Source organism: Argiope bruennichi, chromosome 1, assembly GCF_947563725.1.
Source record: "Argiope bruennichi chromosome 1, qqArgBrue1.1, whole genome shotgun sequence".
Taxonomy (NCBI): Eukaryota; Metazoa; Arthropoda; class Arachnida; order Araneae; family Araneidae; genus Argiope; species Argiope bruennichi.
The window spans coordinates 109,270,727-109,292,355 of NC_079151.1; the positions used below are offsets into that span (position 1 = coordinate 109,270,727).

General features: G+C 30.3%; 1 protein-coding gene across 3 annotated transcripts in view; it reads right to left on the reverse strand.

Annotated features, from left to right (window-relative positions):
- The window catches only part of LOC129965809 (protein O-mannosyl-transferase Tmtc3-like), an 87,505-nt gene that overhangs the window by 1,221 nt on the left and 64,655 nt on the right, over nucleotides 1–21,629 (reverse strand). Inside the window, exons 11-21 of one of the 3 annotated variants that reach the window (XR_008784240.1) lie at nucleotides 20,957–21,094; nucleotides 16,296–16,389; nucleotides 15,254–15,388; nucleotides 11,191–11,273; nucleotides 10,918–10,990; nucleotides 9,640–9,726; nucleotides 9,472–9,545; nucleotides 7,014–7,134; nucleotides 5,003–5,104; nucleotides 4,371–4,454; nucleotides 1,841–2,209 (exon numbers count right to left, since the gene is read on the reverse strand). Coding sequence is in view for 2 of the 3 variants with exons in the window: in XM_056080015.1 (XP_055935990.1) it covers nucleotides 1,970–2,209; nucleotides 4,371–4,454; nucleotides 5,003–5,104; nucleotides 7,014–7,134; nucleotides 9,472–9,545; nucleotides 9,640–9,726; nucleotides 10,918–10,990; nucleotides 11,191–11,273; nucleotides 15,254–15,388; nucleotides 16,296–16,389; nucleotides 20,957–21,094 (1,231 nt within the window). In the remaining variant the exon portion in view is untranslated. Of the gene's footprint in view, nucleotides 1–55; nucleotides 2,210–4,370; nucleotides 4,455–5,002; nucleotides 5,105–7,013; nucleotides 7,135–9,471; nucleotides 9,546–9,639; nucleotides 9,727–10,917; nucleotides 10,991–11,190; nucleotides 11,274–15,253; nucleotides 15,389–16,295; nucleotides 16,390–20,956; nucleotides 21,095–21,629 lie in introns of those variants that run through there. The other 2 variants (XM_056080015.1, XM_056080027.1) reach the window with 2 other exon arrangements.

Below are 21,629 nucleotides of genomic sequence, written 5' to 3' on the forward strand. Positions count from 1 at the left end.
TTTAAAAAATCTCAGAAAAGAATATAATATTGCTTTTATTGGTTTAAAAGAAGAACATAGACAAATGTAATATTTCCATTGCATAAGCATAAGAAGAGTAAAAGAGAACTGTGATTTGAAATGCAGTTCATATTCCATTCCATCATGTTTGAATAGGAGAAGACTTTGTTTAGTTTCTTGGCAAGAAAATAGTGAAAGTATTTTTAATAATTCATTTGACAGACCTTATTAAAATATGTGAATGATGATTTCCAATTGGAATTCCAACATATTCATGTCTTGTGAGCAAAATTTAAATCTCATTTGAATTATTAGCATTTTCCTTGTTCTTTTGGAATTCCTGAGTTTTTATGCATAATATTTTACATTATATTTACAGCCATAAAATATCATTGGTGCATATGACAGATGATTGCAAGAATTTTAAAAATTCAAATATCCTTCACAGAGATATACTTTAAAATTTTTTCTATTTTTGTAGCAGTATCATCTCATTAAAATTTTAATTCTCTAAACGCCTAGTTTAAAAGATTTTATAAAAAATTCATAGCATTCAAGTGATTTCATTAAAATTACAGAATTGAGTTAATAAAAAATAAGGGATTAAATATAAAATTTGAGTTTTGTTATTCTAATCTGCGACAGCTAGTTCTTGCATTAGATTCAGTACTTTTTTAAACCACCATCATGCACATGTGGTATTTTATCAATAGCTCCATGATCATTTTACAACAAGTGACTGGGAGTTAGTTGATCAAAATCAAATAATTATTTGTTTAAAATAACAATTTTTCACCGTTTACTTATCAAACTAAACAGTGTATTTTTTAAAACCAATTCTATTTGAAGAAATTTGTTATTATCAGAATTGCAGAACAATTTACTAGCAAACATAACAAAGGGCTTTTTTTACAGTAAAACCACCTGGAATTTGAAATTATTAGAAAATTGTAAGACTGCCTATGATTTTTCAAAATTGAATTCATTAAAAAAATATATATATTCATTTGAGTCGCAATATCAACTATTCATTTTCTTAATATTTTGACCAAATTTGGATTTTTTTTATCTTATTGAATATTGCATTTTCTAGTGTTAATTGATTTATTAGTTCATTCTACATGAGAGATAGAAGTTCAAAATAAACTCGAGGTCACTTTAGTTTGATTCAAAATATCAGCCTAATTGTCGACAATTAACTGACGTGGTACAACAAAGTCACAAAAAGACTATTATATATATTTTTATATTTAAGCTATCCAGATCCAGTCTGAGAATGACATCATTATTTGAAATTTTGGGATAATGGAAACATATTGCTCAACAATTTTATGCTAAAAATATGTATCAGCTTGAAATCTTTCATCAAAATTATCAAAAAAATGTATTTGAATTTTGCTTAATTCAATTAAGTCTTTATCATTGTTGTCACTTTTGCCATTTCGTTTCCTACATATATATAGATTAAATGGATATAAAATTTTCCAGAAAAAGAATTATGAGAGATAAAATGTTAATTTTCTTTATATTAATGCCTCGATTTGCTGCAGCAGGAAAATTGAGACTGAGTTCGTAGTTTTGAACTGTGATTTTGTGAAGAGGACGACATTTGAACTGACTGCTTCGGATCTTCTACACCGCTTACATGATGATTCTATCTCAATGTCAGATTTAATGAGCACTAACTCCTCATACACGTGAGTTTTTTAGTGGAGTTGTGCTTCAAACTCAAGATTCCCTGGTCCCAAAATCAATACTGCCCTAAAGCCACTGGCCTCTTGTAAGTTGAGAACCCATGGAATTCTTTTGCATTGGTTTGGCCAAACTCTAAGCCACCAACCTGTTTTCTTAATCCTTATGGATACACATCTGGATTGCTCTTGATTGGATTTGAATCTGCACACTTGCAAGAAATGATGATCTTCAAATTTTCAAAGCTCATGGGAAAACCAGTTTTGGACGAGGGCTGTCAGCTGACAGAATAAGGGGTCATCAGATGTTCCAAGACCACTTTCTTTCTTTCTTGCCGGAGAATGCTCCTTACGACGTCCAAATGATCCTGGATGTAACGGACACTGGGGTGCAGTGTCAGCGTGTGCACGAAACACCTTTCTGCAGTCTCAAAATCCTCTCGTTCAAAATGAAGCACGCAGAGGTTGTGCAGAGCCTTTTGGTTGGTTGGATCTAATTTCAATACTCTCTGATAGCACTAAAGAAAAATGCAAGAAAGTATATTTTATTATTGCAAATAACAGAGTTGGTTGCAATTTCTTGTTGAAAAATCTGAAATTATTGTTGAGTAAAAATCTGATATGTTTTCAAACTATTCAGCATATTAAGGTGATGGACATAGATGCCATAGAATTATATCTTTTTGCTTTTTATTTAATTCTTCAAAGACATGAGATATATTTGGTAAATCATTCTCTTTTCATTTACTGATTTCCATCAGTAATTGAATTGAATCGAATAACTTATCCATCAGTAACTGAAATTAATTTATTGAATAACTGGTATTCAACTATTCAATAAATTAACTAGGAAATTTTTCATAAAAGATTCATAAGAAATATTTTTTGACTTAAAAACTTTCACCCTCTCTCTCTCTCTCTCTGTATATATATATATATATATATATATATATATATATATATATGTAATGATATTTTAATTCTAATTTCAATTTAATTAATTTCCAAGATTTTATCTTAATTTAGCCCATAGTAATTTCATTCTAAAATATTCTCTTATTTCGTGATCCAATTTCACTGTCTCTCCTTAATTCAAGAGAAGCTTTATAAAATTGCTGAATCGGCTAAAAGTCTAACTTTCCCACACTCCGTGTGAAGGGGTAGAAAAATGTCCAGTAAGCACTTCTTTTTAAAAGATCCCTGCGTTTCCCTTACTTCGATGGACATGCGTCAGAAATCCCTATCAGAATTTTATTAATATATTATCACAATGAAGAAATATTTTCCCTATCAAAATCTCAGGTTATATAAGACGAGGGATAATTTATTTCGCTCCTTTTCGACATCTGCTTTTGTGCCGGTCTGTGGCGGACGTGCCTTGTCCGCGCCTTCTTGTAAATAATCATACTTGCCTCCCGGACAGAATAAATCGAACTTTAAAAAATACAGTCTCTTCAATGTCTTCGAAACTGCATTCTGCTTTACATAAAATAATGCTTATATATATATATATATATATATATATATATATATATAAAGAGAGAGAGAGAGACCAATTAAAATTTGGTTCTCTTCGCATCATTTAGGCTATCAGTTTTGAATCATGTTTTTTTCAATGTCCTATCGTAAAATCTCCAATATAATTCATATCTGAATGTCATTTGCAACATTCATTCCCATTCTACTTCTTTGAAGTCGAATTGAAAGGTTAAAAATGCCATAAAATCAAGCAAAATTATAAGTGCCTTCATTTATCTCATATAAACTTGTTCCCAGAAGAAAGCCCACACAATATAAGTTGAAATCTGCTTGACTATATAAAGTTAAAAATCTCTTATAGAAATTTAAAAATTTTATTTGCTCCATAGATGTAAAAAACCCATATTATTGTGCAGATTTACAGCCAAGGGGACACAATAATTTAAATGCTTTAGAAATCTTTAATTCATGAATTTATTAGAATCTGTCTCTTGGTATATATTCTTATAAACCAGCAGAAAAACATCCTGTAGGCCTACCGGGAGATATGATTTTCCGAGGAAGCAAAATGTGGGATTCGACTTTCTTATCCTCGCTGGAGATTTAGGTAATTTCGATTACGCAGATTGAGGAAGTAAATTTCCAATTTGTCGATGGATTTTGATTGTCCCCGAAACTGAAAGCACATAGCAGAACTCGGTGATCACTATATATACCGAGTACAAGTCCCCTCCTCTGCCGTTCAGTTTGTTAAATGTGAAGTTCGGCCCATCGACGACCTCACCTTTGTTCTGCTACTTGATTTACCTAATCTGATAAAAAAATAATTATTAAATGTTTTAATTTAGTTGAAATTTGGCTTCGTGTAGCTGAAACTCGGCTTCAGTGGGATAGATTATATATATTTTTTAAACATAAATAATTGATTGCCTGTGATTACCTATCGTAGCAATTGTTCCTTAAAAAAAAAAAAAAAGATAGATGTTTCTCTGTGAGAGATGGAAAATAAAAACTCTAAATTGGTATAATCTGAGAAGAAATAAGCATCCCTTCGAAAAAACCCAGAAAAGGAGAAACCTCAAAATACCAAAAGGAATTTAAACCATCAGGTGTGATTTTTTCTTTTTAGCCAATGGAATTCAAAATCATTAAATCTTTACTATAGATAGCGAAAAAAGTGGCGAAATGAAAGTCCATTACCTTTTCTGCCGAGTCAAGATTTTTCAAATAATTGACATGAATGTCGGCAAGTAACAGCAGTCCGCTGATGTGATCGGGGTAGAGCTGCAAGAAATTTGCAATTAAACATAATGATTTTTTATGTGTACAAATAAGTTAATGCATATATATTTATTCTGTAATTATATTGATAAAAGACGTTGCAGAATAATGATATTGCTTTTATTCGAACGAGTTAATCAATGAACAAAAATTATATTTCACTTGATGGCAATTTAAGATAGCTCAGATCTTCATTTTTCTCATACAAGTGAAATTGTCAAAAGTTTGGTTAAGATATTATTCATATTTTACGAACGATATAGTTGATATCTCTGAAGATTGTACAGCTTATACCGTACCTCAAAAGCATTAACATTTCACTTCTTCAAAGAAAGAACGAGTGGAAAACTGAATACTAAGCAGATACTTTAAAGCTTCTATTCTGTTATGTGTCCGAGATAATTTTGTCTAACAAAAGGAAATATAGATAGGCTATTCCACGGATCTATGAAAACTATCAATTACAAACGGTGCAATAGAGCGGGGGAACCCTTCCCTCCCCAAAAAACGAAAAACAAACAAAAACAGCTGTTTATTAATTTATTACCCACCTTCAGCAGCTTGTCGAGGTAAAAGATTGCTTCTGCTTGTTTCTGCTGCTCAGACAATAATAAAGCCAGGTTGAAGAGGGCTTCCCGGGATGTGGCATCTTTCTATACAAAAAAGAACATAAATCATTATGTTATGAAGCAGGGCAAATAGAAATCATTAGTTATAAAAGTTGAGAATACCGAAAAGAGAATGAGCTTACATAATTTCGAAAAAAATATTCCGCTAATGTGAATACTTTATCTGTCAATATTAGAACTGACACATTTCTCAAAAAATTAGCTAAACTGTGGACAGCATTGAAAAACTCGATAATTACAGTTTTTTTGCTATATAGAATGAATGTATCGCTAATATTACTGTTGGCATATTCTTAATCGCACCAATGGCGATGGGGAGCAAAGTGGACCTTTAATCTTTGTTTAACTCGGTGATTTTCGGCCTTCCATCTTCAGTTAGTCCACCCTGCCTGTCATTATTACTTATTATGTAACGTACTATTACGTCTCTTATTTTCTCTCTATATTCTCCGCCTGTTTTTCTACTGATATCTGTCTCATAAGCAGTGAGCTCAGCTTTGCAGTTTGAATTAATTGAGTTGCAATCTAACAATCATCTCGAACAGTTGTTTCTAAATATGCAAAAGTTAGAGTTTTACAAATCTTTATCGAAAGTAAGTTTTCCAAATTTAATAACTCACGCCAAGAAAATCAGTGCTATGTTTGCTCCATCTTATATATGTGAACAAGTGTTTTCATCTATGAACCTTAGAAAGAATAATTTCTGAAGTAGACTGACAGATGAGCATTTAGCCTCGTTCCTTAGAATCAGTACATCTCACTTCGAACCTCAATATAAGGAACTTTTAAAAATGAAATCGCAATTTCATTCATCTCATTAACATACTTAAATTTTAGTACTTGTATATTGTTTTTCTCATTTTCAAAAATTTATCTTGGCCCGAAATTTTTTTTTTTTTTTTTTCGATTTTTGGTCTGCGACCGAAAAAGTTTGCCCATCCCTGGTCTAGACGGATGAAATTTAGTGTACGGTCTTTACACCAAATTTGAAGATTTCTACCAAATTTTGTGAAAAATCTTCTCAGAGGAAGTCCGTATGTTCGAATATAAGTCAACATGTTAATTACAAAACGAAGAGAGATAGATCTATAAAATTCGGTACATCGATTTAATATCTGCAGTGTAAACACCTATCACCATTTGAGCCAAATCCAACGAGGATTTGACTGTCTTTCGGTCTGTACTTTCAGAAACACGTAAACGCGATCATTTAAAAACGCAGTGACTTAAATATATCAAATTTGGTATGGGATTCTGTGACTACAAGTGGAAGTTTTGTGTCAAATTTTTGTTCCAATCAGTTGAGAAAAGCGTATCTAAAACACAAATTCCATTTTTAGGTACTATTAGTCGCATGTCAGAGATTAATCGCCACATAACTGACACGATTGATACAGTAAAAATGCTAAATTCATGCCAGAAGTTAGTATTTCGTACTATTGTACACCAGTGCTAGGGAAGGAGTTTTCTGGCATGACAAGTTTATTAGAGAATGTGCGAGAAAATTTTTGGGAGACTACTTCCTATTTTTTAAAGTCACAGCTTATTAAGACCAATAACATTCACTTTTAAAGAAATAGTTTATTATTTCAAAGTTTTCTCTAAAAATATAATTTTTACATTTCCCTTAGGTATAATTAATTTGTTTGTATCATTCACGCAAAAAAAGAAATGCTTCATTTTGAGATCATACATTATTCGTCACCATAGATTGACATATATTTTGTTTCTTTTACTTTCTTTTAAAATGACTCGCTTTTTAATAAAGTGATCGGGTGAGCCAATCAGAACCTCAGAAACCGTGTTCAAATGGGAACGAATGACAAGCAAACAGTAGAAGTAAGTGGTAAATAATTTAATTTATGGCTTAATTAATAATCATGTCTAAAATAAAGTTTCCATTCACAAAACTCTTCTATTTAGAAGAGCTTACCTGCAGAGCTTTGCGGAAAAACTTTTCAGCACTCAGAAAGTTCTGGTTGTTGATTGCCAACAAACCCAAATTGATGTAGATTCTCTCCGTTTCTTTTCCCCTGTCGAGTATCTTTTCAAGCCTAGAAAAGGGGAAAATTCATTATTATTAAAAATGATTTAAAAAGAAAAAAAAAAAATCCAGCAAATATTTCTCTTAAGACAAATACACTTGTCATTTATTTGGGATAGAAATAAAATGTGCAATTGAAGTAATGAGGATGCCTTTAAAATAAAAATATTTATAGGCTGGTATATTATTTGTAAATTGCAAACATGCGTCAACAAAAATGATATAAAACGCTCTAGGAGACAAATGACTGGACCAAGAAAAACCAAATTTTTGGCGAAATTTGGCTTCTTAAATAACAGGTGTTCATTATAAAAATCTCAAATTTCTAAGATTTTCAAAAATTTTATTAGATTTTTTAAAGCTATCAAAATAATAATTTCAATAATTTCGGAGCATATAATCGCGCGAAAAAGATTTTCAAAATCACTTTTAAATTAAATAATTAATAAGCTTTTCAGTGTTACCAATTTTATTTTGGTATAATTTTTTTCAAATTTTAATAAATTTTTTAAATGTCATGAAGTGCATTCTACATTAATACTTTTCATTGTTTTGTTTACTGTATTTATATTTAAGTACGCTGCAACGATATTAAATTTTTAAATTTCAAATTTCGATTAAAGTATACTGTTTTAGAGGCCTTACGCCATTCTGCTTATAGTGTTATGCATTTCTTTAATTTAATTTTCTGTATTTGTCTTCATATATAGAATTTTCATATCAGTGGAAAGAACATCAGTGTTTAAAAATGGACGTACTTTAAAAATTCTCACCATTGCTTAATTCTGAAAAAAAAGTTTTAATTGTATAAGCTATACCCAAATGAAAAGTGAATGAAATAGCAGTGTATTTATGTTTAATGACATGTATTACAGGTTATATTGAGCAGTAATAAACGCTATTGACATTGAAACACTGATTTCGGTGAGTAGAAAGGGAGTAGATGGCTTCAATGTAGAAACACCTCGGTTGCTGACAGATCCAGATGCTTGGGCACCCACTGTGCGCAAACTTCGCCATAACGAAACATTTTGTGGATTATATGATGCAGTTCTTTGCTACAAAGCAAAAGCATTTTCACGTGTGGTTATCCGACGCTTCGCCTTATCAGTTCCTCCTCAACCGAAACCTTGTCACTGTTGGCCACATTGGGCGCCTGCCTGTGTTTAATGTTTACGCATCCCGCCTCATCACGCTGACACCACCGGAATATGATGCAATATTCGAGACTTTGTTCTTTTTATATCTCTTTCATCCTGCAATAAATTTGTGAAGTGTGCTCACTTCTTGAGTGAAAAAAATTTGGTAACTGTTCTTAGCGCTGATCTAGAGGAATCCATCATGCAACGAACTGCGGAAACAATTCCCCAGAAATGAGTATATTGATGCACAGCCGTTAAATACGTATATGCAATAGGAAAACCATCACGCCATTTATCGGCTAACACATTAACTCACTGGTATTTGATATAATAACCGTTACAGCTAATGTTTTGTTTTCAATTGGGCAAAATTAATAAACACAACAAAATACAAAAATTTAATTAAAAATAAACATTATACTTAAACCTACTCAAAACGGAAAAATAGGAACGGAACACATAAAAACGGAATCATCGTAACTTGATCAGCAATAATACGGGAAAAAAAAAGCCAGGATGGAATATGGCAGCAACAATGAAACGACTTGTTGCAATTCAAAAACGATATATATGTTATAAAATATGCTTAAAATATATTTTTAAAAATGAATTAAAACATAAAAAATTTTACTAAACAAATTGTTTATTATTGATAAGACAGCTTTTAAATCTTAATTTGATATAAAAATTATTTTCGAACTATACGGTGTGATGAGAATAAAAAAAATTCAAATTCCGAACAATTTTGAACTGATTAAATTTTAGTAAAATTTCAAAAAACGATTCCAGACACACATTCCTACCCTCCGAAGTATATATGCACCAAATTTGGTAGCACTATTTCAAACGACCTGGCCTAGCACGCAACACGCGTATTCATCTTTATTATTAGTAGAAATAAAGATTTCACAAAGATGTGGTAGGAGCCGAAGTAATCCAAGTTCGTGATATGATTCCACCGAAGAACTACCAAATAACATGATTTCATGCAAGTTAAAATCATCAGAAACAAATATCCTCTTGCTGGCATATGGTGGAATTTGCGGCAGTGCAAGCTCAGGTGTCGTCCTCGCCGGCTGGCAATAGTTTAGAAATTTTAAAATAGTCCTAATGTTGCTTTGCTTCTAAACGGGATGTTTATATATCTAAACAAGATCTTTCATTTCATAATAAAACGTTCGGCAAAAAGCAAACAATTAACTTACCGTATTTTTGCCAAGTTTTTATGATTAGGAACATTGGAATTGTGCAACAAGAGCGTCGAAAACTCTAAAGATTTCTGTAAGGAAATAGAGGTTTCAAATCAAAACTTGAATGGTGAATAATACTTTTACCAGACGAAAAAATTATGAAAGAATGACACTGTCTCCTACCTCGTGATCGGGTTCCACGTTTAGAGCTTTGTTGAATGATTCAATAGCTTCTGAATTTCTGCCTTGATCCATTAGAACGACACCTAACTAAAAAATAAGAATCAATCAATCGTTTTTAATTATTAGCACTATATTTATTTAACTTACAGTATAGATTTTAAAGGAACACAAAAAATGAGTTAAATAAAATTTATTGAATTAATTTATCTTTTATTCTTTTAAAACTTTTTCTTTTTTCAACTGTTTATTTCTCGATAAATTTTCGAATATTTTAACTTAATAATACTTTAGAACAACTCTGCTTAAACTGAGAATCTGAAATTAAAATGTGACAGATGGAAATATAATTGGGTGTGTAAATTTCACACTGTTTTTTTTGTTTCATTTTTCTAAATAAATTTTAAATTAAATTAATTAAATTAAATCATATTAAAATTTATCATATTTAATTAAATCATATTGAAACAAAGTATTCCATTAAAAAATGCTAAATTTTAAATTAAATTGCTCTTTTTATTTATATTCTGTTCATTAATATTTTCACACCCTAACAATTTCCCAATCAGAAAATAAGACAAAGTTTTCGAAAAAAAAACCCAAAAAAACTGCCTCTTAAAAAAAAGGAAAATTGCAAAAATTTCATTTAAATAAAAGGTACAGGAAATAGTTTAAGTCTTTGTTAAAATAGTTGATTTTAAAGAAAGATCTGTCAAAATTTTCAAAGAAATAAAGCCTTTTTTTCCCAGGAATAAGTTGCATGTAATCTTTTGCTTTTACATATTACCGTATTTGTGCAATCTAATTGGGATTGCAGGGCATTTTACCATGATTTTTGCTGACATATGAAAGCAATTAATGCATAAAATTCAATTGCATATTATGTAAATAATTCCTTCATATGGAAAAGAATAATGAAAGTATACTTTTGGGTAGGTTTTTGAAAAGGAAATGTAAATTTTATAACAAAGGAAAATCAGCCTCGAGGAATCATGCCTCATAATTCATCTTAGTAGAAGATTCTTCATCACTTTATTAAAGAAAATTAATTAATTTTTTTGATTAATCATTTAAATAATTGCTATTTTAAGAAGGAAATATCTTTTTCTTATTTGTTTATTGAATATTTTCTTTTTACTTTTGGAATTTATTCTTTTATTCAAGTGAAAACTGAATGGGAAACTTAAGAAAAACGATATTTCTTAGACTTTTTTAAGTAATGAAATAAAGCTATAAAATATTTTAAATACCAGAATTTCGATACGGATAAGAGAGACTCACATTGAAATATAAATCGGGATTCGTGTCGTCATATTCCAGAGCCCTGTGATACAGAGCTTCAGCTTCTTTACTCCTAAAAAAAAACAGGCACGATTTCAGGAATATTAAAAGAAGTTAAAAGGGAAGTAGCATGAGAAGAATTCTAATTACGTTATTTTAAAAAGACTTTTGGATTACGAAATTAGAGCTGTAATTAAAAAATGCTTAGCAATGTTTTTTTTTTCAAAAAATTCAAGCAAAATGAAAAATTAGTACAAAAGTTTCGATTCTTACTTGTTCAATTTCAGTAGAACATCACCTCTGCTCAAATAAGCTTTGATAAAATCAGATCGAAGTACAAGTGCTTCTTTGTAAAGCTAGAAATAATGGTAATAATAATCTTTCAATAATTTATTGGAAAATAATCATTTTATTGAATAAAGCTTATATTTCAGTACTGAAATTAAAAATGTGCAAGATTTATCAGCATTTAACGCATTTTTATGCAAAAGTTTTCCCTTAAAAAAGTTATTTTTCTTTGAAACTTGTATGTAAGAGATTATATAGCTAAATATATCAATGATTATCCGCTTTTTCGCAATTTTTGAAAAACTCCAAAAACCAATAGTTAAAAATGCTAAAGAAATATTCAATACTTGACACCACCCACCACCCAAAACGTTGTAAACTGAAATTTAAGAAAATAAAAACATAGTCATTATCTTAATTAACTGAACTGCATAATAAGGAGATAAAAAATATGTGTAGTTAAGGAACGCATTAAGAATTTATAAATATATTGTTTGAAATGAATAAATTAACTTGCATAACTTAAGATAATTAAGTAACTGTTCATTTACATGTAAACTGAACATTGCCTTTATTTTTCTCAATGTTGACTAATTACTGACAAGACTTTTCATCCAATTTTTAAAACTAATGTATACAGAAATTATTTTCTAGACAGATCAATAAAATCGTCTGAAGAAAATGTAAATTAGACATGTCTAAAAATTCCGAATTTTATTATTTAATTTCTTTGCAATAAGTTGATATATTCTCGATGGATTTTTTTTTCATTTATTGATTTTTTTCTCTTTTACTGAAATAGCAGCAAAAGATAATAATTATTCACAGGCTATTTTGGAAAAAAATATTTTAACACTTTTTTTGCTGAAGAATATACAGTGGCTCAAAAAATTGAGAGTACACCTTACTTTTACTTGATAAACCCGACTTTCAATATAAATAACACATTACCGATAAGTGCAAACATGTTTTTATTTTTAAACATAACAAATGGTTTAATTTAGAGTAAAAATAAAGAAAAATCAAATAAAAACATCTAAATTGAAAAGTTTCAGAAGCATTTTAAATAGACATGCGCAGAATTTTGCCTCAAAAAATTGAGAATACACTAATGAAATTTTTGCGATATCACACTTAGAAATAAGTGTCAGTGATTAGTTGCATGTCTTTTGGCTCTTATAATGGCCTATAAACGTCATGGTAGCGATTCGATCAATTTTTGGTGGTATATGAAGATATTTTACCCCATTCTTCTTGCAACACTTGTTTTAAATGGGTTTTGTTACTAATTTTGTGTTTTTGGACCACTGCTTCGAGTGTGGCCCACAAACATTCAATGGTATTGATGTCGGTGTACTGTGGTGGGGAGTGTAACTGCTGTTTACAATGAAAAAGACACCATATTTTGACGTTACGGCATTCTGTTTGGGGTCGTTGTCCTTCTGGAAAATGAAATTTCCATCTAAACCCAAATTTTTAGCACTTTTCTTTAGATTGCTGCGAAATATATCCAAGTAAACCATATCGTTTATAATGCCATCTATAAATATTAAATTTCCTTCCCCTGATGAAGCCATGCAACCTCAAATCATGATGGAGTCACCATCATGTTTAACTGTTGGACCTAAATTTTTTGAATCCAAAGCAGTATTAGGTTTTCTCCATACAGTACGATGGCTGTCACTGCCAAAAATGTTGAGTTTTTTTTTCATTATTAAATATAGCTTTATTCCAAAGTTTATTGGTCTTCAATTGACGAGTTTTTGCACACTTCAAATGCTTTTTTTAAATTTGCAAGCTGATGAACGGTTTCTCTCTAACAATGCGACTTTTATATCCAGCTTGTCTAATGGCAATTCGCACAGTTTCAGCACTTAAACTTCTGCCTATGATTTGAAAAGTTTCTGCAACAAGTTGGATGAACCATATGGTCGCAGCAGTCTAAAGGAAAGTGTTAAAAATTTGGATTCAGATGGAAATTCCATTTTCCAGCAGGACAACGACCCCCAGCAGAACGTCAAAATATGGTGTCTTTTTCATTGTAAACAGCAGCTACACACCATCACCACAGTACCCTGACATCGATGCTATTGAATATTCGGGGCCATACTCGAAAAAATGGTTCAAAAACAAAAAAATTAGAAATAAAACCCATTTTAAACAAGTGTTTCAAGAAGAATGGGATATCGTCAGACATCACCAAAAATTGGTCGAATCAGTACTGTGACGTTTAGAGGTCATTCATTATAAGAGCTAAAAGACATACAACTTTATAGGGGCACGTTCTTTCTATGCGTGATATTGCAAAAATTTCATTGGTGTATTCTCAATTTTTTGAGGCAAAATTCTGCGTATGTTTATTTAAAATGCTTCTAAAAATTTTCAATTTAGAAGTTTTTCGTTGAATTTTCTTTATTTTTACTCTAAATTAAACCATTTGTTATGTGTAAAAATAAATACATGTTTGCCATTCCCGTTAATGTGTTATTTATATTGAAAGTCATATTTATCAAGTAAAAGTAAAGTGTACTCTCAATTTTTTGTGCCACTATATATAAAAACATTCAAATAATTTTTAATTCATTAAAATGAAAACGATCCAAATTAAATTAATTTTCACGATTAAATTGTAAACAATTTCATTTATGGAATGAAATCATTTATTGCTATTTGTTTATAATTATTTTTTATTTTCAGAATTTGAATGCTTTTAACTCTTTTTAAGTTACATGAATTTAACTGGGTGAGAGACGGAAATATTGATTGCATTAGTGAGACACAATTACTCTCGTGCAATGTTTTCTTTAATACAATCAATAATAGTACGTAAATTTTTAACTGAATAATTTCAACTAAGACTAATCAATGCACTTCATCTCTTTTTTAGCCATTATTTAATGTCATTAATTTTCTTAATAATTGTTCTTTTCGGAATTCTTGTAAAATATAACTGGATATATTTTTAGATGAACTCTGTTACATATGCTCCTATATATTTTATTACATTAATTAATATCAATTTAAAAATTTAATTTTTAACGAAAATATTCGTCAATATTCTTCGACCATATAATTAACTATTTTTCTACAACAAAATCATACTATAAAATTTTTATGTGAATTCAGAAATGGTTGCTAATAAGCTATGAAGTAACTCATGCATATTTCAGTACATGAATAATATTTATTAACCCTTTCGAAAATAACACTACTTTTCTGCGTGGTGTTTAAAACCAAGTTAATATTGGGGGAGAGAGCTTTTTAGGCATTTTGGTGATTACATGTCCCCAAATAGCATCACGTTACAGCCAATTGACACCAATTGATAGCTAACTAATGGAATTTAAAATTTCTTTTGGGAATTCTTTGAAGATGAAATGATATGGAGAATTTCTTTTGATGAAAACTTTTAGTAATTATTCAGTAGATACCCTCTTCTTTCTTCAGGAATAATCAAAAATGAATCGTAAATTGATAAAAGGATCGTTTGTTATAGCCAAAGCAGTGCAAAATCTAACTGGGTTTTTATTTACAAGATATAATTGAGTTTATTGTGCTAAAAAGTCTCTTTTAAGCATGCAATGAATTTCAAAAGAAAATTTATTTTCTCTTTTTGACCTCTTGCTCAAAATTCGAAATTTGATGGTATACATCAATCCTGTGCCATTAAAAATTCATTTGAACCTAGTGATAGCTTTTTTATGCATGAGAGTGAAAAATGAAATAAATGATTTAAATATTGTTAAATTAAAAATAATAATATAATAAAGTTTTATTTGATTTCTTTTAATAAGAGCTTTAGTGAAAAGCTTTTCTTTTTTATTATTTAACTTCATAAGTTAGATTTAATTTCAATAAAATTAAAGTTTTTTTAATTAATTTTTTTAAATCTGAAATTGACCGAAAAATATCTAAAAAGTCATTATAAGAAAGAGGATATCAATAAAATAGATTCTAATAATAATAAGTTTCTAGAAATTAATTTTAGAGGAGAATCATGGGAAATTCTTTTCTTAGATTAAATTAATATATCGCAAATTCATCTCACAGCATCAGCTTCTTCTAGCCGACTGTGGTTCTGCGAAATGAGGGAGGCCAAATTGAGAAACAGCTGCAGATGGCTCGGCGTAACATGGACCTCTTGCTGAGACTGGATTTCCAGAATGGGCAATAAAGTTTGCGCCTAGAAAAATAGGTCTTCTATTAACTGACAATGAATAAGTATAATTAAAGTTAAAATCTTTTGCAATCAACTCTCTTACATATAAATTAAAGTCTCATATTTTATGCGTAGATAGTTAAAATTCTAAGGGGCATTCAGATATTTGATTGTTCTGCTTTCTTATGCTCAAAAGAAAGTTGTTGAATTTTTTCAATTGAAAAATAGAAAATAAATTTTCAAGAAAAGTAAAGCAGGAAATTATTAGTTTATCCAAAAACCAAATGGAGCAATTTCTTCGAAGGACTTGAGTTGGAATAAAATTAGTTACTTAAAATGCTGTCCCTACTTCTTTTATTTAATTTTACTAACACTCAAATGTATAATGTAATTTTTAAACTAATCTCTTACAGGCTTTGAATTACTGGTGCCAAATTATCATTTTAATCCTACATCATATTATTTAATTATAAAAATAATTCGATATAATGCATTGTAAAATTTTTTAAAATTATTAATGAGGAATGAAATATATTTATTGTAACATTAGTCTTTGATAGAAGACAAAAAGTGATTAAATAAATTGTAAAGGGAAAAATTCAAGGTTAAATTATATTAAAGTACATTATACTGAAATAATGAAACGAACTCCAGAAATTTATTATAGAAAATGCCAAAATCATTTATTGATAATGAAATAATAATAAATTAAAAGTAAGTTCAAGAAATATTAATTATAAATTTGACAAATATTAATTAAGAATTAAATCACTGAAATTTTCAAAATCAAGACTTTAAAGAAATTTATTTGGAGGGAAATAAAGAGATAAGACTTAAGACAATATTTTTAAAATTAAATTATGAATAACATCATAGTTGGATTATTTTCAGAAAAGAAAATTAAACAACATTTTTTGAAGAAAAAATTTACCTTTCTGTAAATATCTTCAGCTTCTTTGTATCGATGTAAATAAGTGAGGACTCGACCAATGTTTAGATAACTTCTGATGTCATTCGGTTCTATTCTGTAAAAAAGTAGTTTCATTATGTTACAAAATATTTATAAAAAAAAAACCCCTCGAAAACAAAAAAGAAAAACCTGGTTGAAAAGGTAGACAAAAATTCTTACACTTCAATTTCGAATTTATAATCATAAACTAATTTATATAAAAATATAAAATTCATTTTTTTTCTTATTTTACTTAATTTTAACAAATGCTGAACAGAATCAGCGTAAAATGAAGAAAGAAAGTTTATATTCTTAAGCTTAATAAGATGTAACTAGCACACCGAAACTTTCCTAAACTTAAAGATAGAAATAATTTTCTACTGTTATAATCAGAATACCAAAGAGCGCCATTAAGAGTCTAAACTTTCATAAAACAAACAAAGTATAAATAAAGTCTGAAATAGCGGAAATAAATTATTTGGTATAAGCAAATATATAAATCGTCTGAAAGAATTCAAATAACTTTGAAACTGTGTGAAATGTGTATGGATACTAGTTGATATAATGTGAAATAATTAAATTAGTAAAGATAAAAATTCAATTATTTAAACTACATCTGCTAATAATTTATAGAAATTGAATTTTAAACATAAATATAAGAATACTACCTGACCCGGCAAACGTTGTTCTGCCATATAAATTATTTCTAGTGAATATTTTTGTTGTTAATTGAAAAATAACGAATGTATTGTAAGTGTGTGGGGATGGGATCTATGACAGAAAGAGGAATGGAGCGCTGTAGACTATGATCGCCGATAAAAACAAAAAAAGCACCAACCATTCATTTTCTCAATACAATGTATTTCATTAACGTAACGAATATATACATTGTTTGATCTCTTAAAAGTTAAACGTAAAGTGAAGAAAGAAATATTTTTTTTTATCCTAAAGTATAAAAATGAAATAAAGAAAATCAATATTCATTTCGAAGAGCGATTCAGTGTACGATATTTTTTGTCAGTACTTCTTTAGCCAACACAAATAAGCTCGATGGTTTGCCCGCGCGAGAACATGCCACGTATAATTATCAGTGTAAAAAACATACGTAGTGTGCCCAAATCTAAGCCGCAAACAGACATTATTTGGCCTTACGATTTATTGATTGTCATTGCGAATGCCAGTCTAATGGAAAATTGAACGCGTTTGAATTCGATGGCACGTCTGTAAAAATCATTGGAATTCGCGGCAGCAAAACATTTTCGGCTCGGAATTTGCCATTCAAAATGGTGGCTTTGATAACGTTTTTCATCAATTTTTTAATGACCAATCGTATGCCATTGCACAGCTGTGGTGGGTTCAAATTCCGAAGTAAAATAACCGGAGATCCAGCTTTCAGTCGTAGAAGGTGTCGTGACTTGCCTGGCAAATCCAGTGAGTTCAAAAATTCTGTTGGAAAATTTACAGCTTCGTTAGCATCGCAAACTGTATCGATCGATTTGTATGATACCAAATCGCCTTGCAACGACTGCTGTATCTTGAAGTTTAAATCGTCGACGTCCATATTTTTTGCTGCCAAAATGGCGCTTTCTGGCAGCCATGCATGATTTATGTATTGTGTGCGTACATAGGGAAATATGCGGTCAATGAGAGCATTTTGCGAATCAACGATAGTGCAGAAATTAGTGGGCAATTTTTATGCATCCAGTATTTTCATAGACAGTAACTTTTCCATCGCCTATATCTAACAATTGGTCCGAGAATGTGTCAGCAAATGGATCTTGTAGTATTTGAACGCGTGTGTTTATTTTTAGCCGGACTTTTTCAACATTACGCCACAGTGGCGATGATTTCAAGCAAGCGATGATCTCCTCACCGTACGGTGAACGCGGATAGGGGCACCCTAATTACCTAGCGTTCTGAAATATATTGGGTTGGCAACTAAGTAATTGCGAATTTTTTTTAGAAAATCAAAGACAATTTTTTCATGGAACTAAATAACTTTATTCTGTAATGTATTGCCCATTTTGATCAATGACCTTTTGCCATCTTTCAGACAGCATCATAATCCCACGTTCATAAAACTTCTGGTTTTTATTAGCAAAAAAAACTGAATCAGATACGATTTGACATCATCATCATTATTGAAATTTTTACCATTCAAGGAGTTTTGTAAAGATCAAAACAAAAAGTAATCAGATGGTGCAAGGTCAGGACTATATGGTAGATGTGGCAAAACATCCCAACCGAGCTCCAATAATTTTTGCCGAGTGACCAAAGATGTGTGTGGCCTTGCATTGTCATGATGGAATACAACACCTTTTCGATTTGTCAATTCGGGCCGCTTTTCTTCAACTGCATTGTTTAATTTCGTTAGTTGTTCAATGTAGACATCAGAATTGATCGTTCGGTTGGGTGGTAAGAGTTCAAAGTAGACAATTCCTTTCTAATCCCACCAAACTGATAACAAAACCTTCTTTTGATGAATATCAGCTTTTCATGTTGTTTGAGTTGGTTCACCTTTCCTGCTCCACGATCTTTTCAGCTTGATATTGTTGTAAACAACCCATTTTTCATCGCCAGTTATCAGTCGTTTTAAAAATGGATCATTTTCATTACGTTTCTTTAGCAAATCGCAACTGTTAATGCGTTGCGTTAAATGCGTTTCATTCAGTTCGTGAGGAACCCATGTATCGAGTTTTTCAACATAGTCAAGTTTTAAGTGGTTTTCAATGCATGCATGTGATACATGAAGCTTCTCTGCAATCTCACGTGTTGTACTGTGACGATCCGAATCGATTATTGCTTTGATTATGTCGTCATCAACTTCAACTGGACGACCAGAGCGTTTTTCATCTTTGAGTGAAAAATCACCAGAACGATATTTCTCAAACCAATTTTGACACTGCCGTTCTTTTAAAGTTTCGTCACCATAAACAGCACAAACTTTTTATGAGCTTGCGATGCGTTTTTCCCTTTGCGGAAATAAAAAAGCAAAATATGACGAAAACGTTCCTTTTGATTTTCCATTTTTCAACGAACGCCAAACGAAAACTACGCAACCGATCAAAAAACTTTTTTTACTGATTGACAGCTGAATTGCCAACTATCAAATAACAAAATGTGTTTTACATTTGTACTACGTCTGCAAACCTAAAAATTCAACTGAAGCCATCTATGAGAGAAATCAGCAATTACTTAGTTGCCAACCCAATACTTTACGACCTATTCTCATACATACTAAATACACATAAAAAATTTCATAAAAATCGGTCGAGCCATTTTGGAGGAGTACGAACACAAACACCGTGACACGATATTTTTATATATTAGATAAAGTGACCGCAATAAAGTACTACAAAATATACTCCATAGAAAAGGACAGAAAACTGTTTGAGAGGAAAAAAAAAAGAATCATGCTAGGGCAAAATTTTATAGAAAACCATTTCGATACATCTTTCACAGTTCCTTCAAGTACTGTCCCTTGGATTGCAATTCCTTTCGATTTGAAAGAGTATGCTTAGATACAATTGTCAGTAGTGAACCTGAAATTTAATAAAGACATTTTTAAAAAAATGGATGTCTATATCCAATTTTGTTTCGCATTTATTGCATTAACATAAATATCGTCTATTAAATTGAAGAATATTATTGTTATTATTGAAGAAAAATTAATTTTATATAAAATTTATTGACTAAGAACCATGATCATGATTATTTTTTGTTCGTTGGAATTAGTTTTTATAAAGACATTTGAGATGGAGAAAATTAGATTGATATTTTACAATGTCAAAGTTTTCTGAAACATGCATCAAAATATGATCCTTTCCCAAAAAGTCATTCCAAATATATGATCTAAAAAAATTCTGTTTCCTATGTTGTAAATTTAGGAAGTCGTAAAATGTTGTCATTTAAAAAAAAAGCTTTGGTCTCCTGCTCTGCTAAAATGTCCGGCAGCCAGGTCTTTTCTGTGTAAAAATTACTATTAAATAATTTTTTTTACTTAATGATGAAACTATGTAAAAAGTGTGGAGAATTAATAAATGTGAGGAGAATCATAGGAATTAAAATTAAATTGCAATTTTAAGGCATCCACTAGTGGAATATTTTAATTATTATCTTTTTTTGGTTATTTAGAATTTATTTTCTGAAATGTAAGTGATTAAATAGCTTAAAACCTAATATCTGTTACTGATATTTTCATTAAAAGTATTGAATATTTGTTTGGGGAAGTAGCTAAAAAGATAAATGATAGCTAAATGCACAGAAAAAATAATCAATTTTTGACAATAAGATGTTTTATTATGTTCATTCATATATTGATCTTCACATGTAATAAGTAGGACGACTGTCATAATTATTAAAAAATGTAAAACTATTAATTTGGTAATAATAAATTTAATAATAATTAATATGAAAATTTCTTAATTTTTTAAATTTTTATTAAAATCATCGTTTATCGTTGCTAATACTGTTGTTCGTTACTGCTCTCTATATATTCCACGAAATTCGACATTGAATTCAAACCTGCAATATAAATCTATATGATATCTCGTGCTTGGCATAAAATGTGCTAAAATAGAAAATGGCAACAAAAACGAACCAAATAAAACATTTGAAAAGAACATTTATATAATTCCCCGTACCTTCTGGCACTTTCGTAGTGGCTGAGCGCCTCTTCTTGCCGATTGAGGGACTCCAGCACTCGTCCCATATTATTGAACAGTTTGCCGTTTCTCTGGTTCACTGACAGAGAAGATCTGTACAAGGTGTATTCATTTTGCCTAAGTAACAGAAATATTATTGCTACTATATATATGCCCAAGAATGAGATAGAAACAAGATACAAGCCCTGATTTGAATCCTTAAGACATAAAAGTTTTCAGGAAAGGACAACTTAACACTGATTTGCAATCAGATGAAGCGGACGGCACTTGAGTCATCAATTTTTGCCGACATTACTTTGCCACTGCAGCAAGGGGAATGTTTGGTTTTCAGTAGCAGATTCAACGTGTAATACAGGCATTTATGAAACATATCTTTGGTGAAATGGAATTTCTATAGCCAAGACCTTACTATCTGACTGGTGGGATTCGTTGTTAATCCACAGAAATATCTTATCTCAATTTTCTCCCTTTGTTAAGTGTTGTTTATTGATAAAAAAATAAACTTGTCATTACAAAGATTAAAGATTTTGCAAATTTTAATTAGTAATTTTAATTTAATTAAACTTCCCCGATATTTTCTCGCATTCTGCATAATGAAAGCGTTATCCAGCGTATCCCCACATGAAAATTGGCAAAGTTGTGAGCTCTAAGA